Source organism: Manacus vitellinus, unplaced genomic scaffold (assembly GCF_001715985.3).
Source record: "Manacus vitellinus isolate BGI_N305 unplaced genomic scaffold, ASM171598v3 scaffold_53_pilon, whole genome shotgun sequence".
NCBI classification, from domain to species: domain Eukaryota; kingdom Metazoa; phylum Chordata; class Aves; order Passeriformes; family Pipridae; genus Manacus; species Manacus vitellinus.
The window spans coordinates 1,261,382-1,265,446 of NW_021940637.1; the positions used below are offsets into that span (position 1 = coordinate 1,261,382).

The following is a 4,065-nucleotide window of genomic DNA, read 5'->3' on the forward strand; positions in this document are numbered from 1 at the left end:
GTGCAGCTGCTGTGCTTACACCAAAGTGTTAGTGAGTGAGGTGAAATGGAAAGAAAAAAGGAGACAGCAACTTTCCCTGAAAAGTGCTTGAAGGCGTGGAAAGGGCTGTTCCCCTGGGGTGATTTCGTGGGGTGGCTGTTCCTGCTACTGCAGGAATGGCTTGGGCTGGCATAGTGGGAACACAGTGGCATCTGGGTTCCTTTCCAGCAGTATAATGGGCAGAAAAAGCAGCTACCTGTTTAAAAAATAATGCTGCTACAACCTGGCAGAGAATTTTACACAGATCTGCCATTAGTGACCAGGCGAGCTGTGTGCAGGAGGAGGGTGGCAGATCACAAAACACCCACTGCAGGTGTCTGCACTGGGAGGGGACCAGAGCTCTCCCCACCAGCATCACGTCCCTTGTCTTGTGCACAAACTGCCACCACTCCTGGGCAGGACAAGCTGCCTTCCAAGGTAACCTGAGCCTTTGCTTTCAGGAGGTTATGGGGGTCTCTTTTTACCTGTGGCCTCGGCAAGAAAGGGTTTCTTGAACTCCTCTGGTGATCTTGTTCTCTAGGAATATGCAGCAAATGGGATGAGATGTGGTGTGATGTCGCTCCCTAACTCTCTTGTCACTTGACTGGCACATGGAAATGATTAGCAAGTGAGAGGAGTTTATAAGAAAGGGAAAACACCTACCTGTGGTGGTTTTGTAGGCTCAGTATAAGGAGGAGGGTTGTTTCTGCTACGGGGTGGATTTGGGGTAGCTCTTTTCTCTGTACCCCACTTTGTAAGTAGGACTTGTGGCATTCTCCCCTTCCAGAGGTGGCTGTAAGGCCTCATGAAGACCAGCTGCTGCTCTGAGACATGGAGGTGAGTGGTTGTAAGGTGATCTGGGCAGAGCATTAGGTACATCTGTGGTGGTGTTCTGTTAAAAAGGAACTCCAGTGTCAGACATGTTCAGGTGATTTTTTGTGCCAGTGATGAGGAGGGGCAGAGAGCAGGACTCCGTGGAGACATGTCCCACCTTGTGTACAACCTGTGGCTGTGGGGAAGGGGGTGTGTGGGGGACTGGCAATGTCCTGGGGTGGCTGAACTAGGACATGTGAGCTCACAGCACTTAAACCAAAATATTTCAGCAGCAGAGATCTCTCCTGCTGCTCCTTCTGAGGTGGGTTTTTGTCCCATCCAGTGCTGGGCTGTTGGGTCCCTGGGTCCTGCCCGTTGGCTCGGGAGCCCTGCTGAGCTGTAAGCAGGTTGCAGTTGCTTTAACATTATTGGATTTTGACAGATTAGGAGGCGAATCCTTTCGGGTGTTGGGGAAGCTTCCCAAATGAAGCTCTTTTAATTTATCTGAGTCAGCTATCCCCAGAGTGATTGCAGGAGGAGTAAGCTAGGGATGACCCATGACAGAGGGGACCATCATAGCACTAATAAAAAAAATTCCTGCTCTTCTCTAAATCCCTTAGTCATGAGGCTGTATTAGCTGGATTCCATATGTTTTAATTAGGAATTATGTATTTTAAGAGAACCAATATCTGATTCTAGTGAAGACATGATTATGTATTTGTAATGGTCCTTGTTTCATTTGGCTTTTGTAGAGATACCAATACAGGTACCTGCCCTTGTTTGCAACCGTATTTTTAAAAGTTTGAGTAATCTGTATTATTATTTTTTCTTTCCCCCTCAATAGTGTGAAAAAATGTAATTCTCTTTCCAATGCAGAAACTGGGTCAGCAGATCCTAATGAAATAATCCTGGATAACAATGCACAATACGAAGATCTGCTTCCACTAATTAATGAGTATTTTTTCTTTTAAAATATGACGTACTATCCTCTGCCTGCGGTGGAAAGTGACTCCACCTTCGGTGGCACCTGTTTGTTGCATGTTTTACCATTTTTATTATTGTCATGCCCTAGGTGGGAAGGTCAAACAGAAAAAAAGCTTTTTGCCATGGTTCAGCTAGTATGGATCATGCTGATATAATCCCCACCTGATTACAGTTATAAGCTCCTAAAACACTGGCCATAAGTGATAAAGACTTCCTTTGTGCTTCAGGCTGTAATCCGCATCAAGCCAGTTTCAATAAGGATTATGTGCATCTGAAGTGTTGCTGAGGTTTTGAATCAAAATTATAAACAGAAAATATAATAAAAAACTGTCACATCTCTGAATTGGTGACGCCACACCTTAAAATGTGACCTAAAGAGTGGTGATGTCACTCTGCTTATGAAAATATGATGCATGCTGTTATGCCAGATACACAGTGAAAGGATCAATTCATTCTGAGCTATGATGCAATTAGGTCAATTTTGATAGTAGCTCACTTTTGTTTTAGTCTGAGGTACTAAAAAACAAATTTGAATGAGATCACTTTGTTTATTTTTGTGGTTTGGGTTTTTTAGGTGTGCATGTGTTGTTTCTTTTTGCTAAAGATTTCATCCCCATGAGACATGCATGTTGGAAGCTTAGTTTTGGAGCCTAAAATAGGATTATGAAATCACATGCCACGCTTTTAATGAGTAAAACACCCCAATTAAAAAGACATAATGGGCAAATTAAGGATGCCCAGGACATTCTTATTTGGCGATAAAGAGCTGCTTCAATTACTTATCCTCTTTTCAAACTCATCTCAGGGTACTGTGACTTCAGCAAAACCATTCTCCCCTCATCTTCATGAAAACATTTGGGATTTTTTCACCTGGTCATTTGTTCAACTCAGACAATGCACAGGCAGGTCCAAACACTCATTTTGCTTCCTTCCTTTTTTTGGGACTGGCTGAAGGCTGGAGCCAGACCGGGCAGAAGGTAGAGCAGCCATGGAGCTACTTTAAACTGTATAATCAGACACAGGCCCCAGAGGAGCTTTGTCACCTCCTTTAGCTCTTCCCTTCACAGCTCTCCTTTGGGGCCTGAGGAGTTAAAGTAGTGCTTGGGGCCAGGAAGCTGGAATATGCAGTGCAGCTGCTTTTTTTCTGTTACAGAGACTTTTGAGATTTGAGACAAAGTAAATTGTCCATTTAGATTCTTGAGTTGCTGGACCTGGTTAGCTTTTGCTGTAAAGCAGTACTTTTTGGCATCCGATGTGAAAATCATGTGGCAGAATAAATTTTAGAGGTGATCCTGTGCCAAGGCTGTGGCAAAGTGGAAGAGCCTTTTTGATCAATTTGCTTTTTGCTTTCCTGTAGAGCTCCTCAGCAATGCAGAACGAATCACTGACAAGCTGCAGATCACCGCTGATTCTCGGAGGAACAGTCCAATGGCCATAATTGTTCAGGGGTTTTTGTGTTTGGGTTTTGTTGTTGGTTTTTTTTTTTTTTTCCTCCTCTAAACGACTTCAGGATGGGAAAGAAGAAACTGCATTCGTGGCTCGCTATCTTGTGATTTCTGGGATGGGATTTCCATCATCAGTATCCCAAATCCAGGAGTGCTTGGGGCTCCTGGGCTGGCAGGACTAATTGCTCCAGTGTGAGAGCTCCTGCCAACTTCTCCAGGACACCAGGTTTTCAGAGAACCACAGCACATATTTTAGCAGTGAATTTGACCTGAAACATTTTACTTCATTGATTTTTAAATCCCTCTCCTTGCCACCCAGAAAAAAATCCAGAGGTATGGAGAAAAACGGCAAGTCCCAGTCTGGCCCTGGGGCACCCTGGTGCCACAGAAGTGGCAAGCACAAAATGTTTTGCGTTAGTTCTGGGAAATCAGAATAATAATAATGAAATAGATCTATAAATTATTCAGAGCTAATGAGCTCTTGCCTAATGCTGCGTGGGGCCAAGCACGGGCTGGGTGAGGCAGCAGGAAATCTGTCCCACTGAGGGGTTGCCGTCCGGGGCTGGAGGCACCGGAGCGGTTTTTGAAGCTGTCGCGTCGTTCCGACAACCGGTGGATCGTGACACTAGGGAAGCACTGTGATGTTTCGCCTCTCCTGTGTGCCACATGCTCTCCCCCCACATTGTCTCCTTCACTCTTGCTGGGTCTGGTGGTGTGGGGAGTGTGGCCGGGGGACCTGGCAGCTCACGGGCACCCCCAGGCCGGGGCATGGCCTGGGGGTTGGGGCCGGGGCTGGCAGCTGTCC

General features: G+C 45.8%; 1 protein-coding gene across 1 annotated transcript in view; it reads left to right on the forward strand.

Moving 5' to 3' along the window:
• The first annotated feature begins 849 nt into the window (after nucleotides 1-849).
• The window catches only part of ETFA (electron transfer flavoprotein subunit alpha), a 33,820-nt gene continuing 30,604 nt past the window's right edge, over nucleotides 850-4,065 (forward strand). The window contains exon 1 of the mRNA XM_029963138.1: nucleotides 850-855. Within this exon, the coding sequence (XP_029818998.1) occupies nucleotides 850-855 (6 nt within the window). The remainder of the gene's footprint in view (nucleotides 856-4,065) is intronic.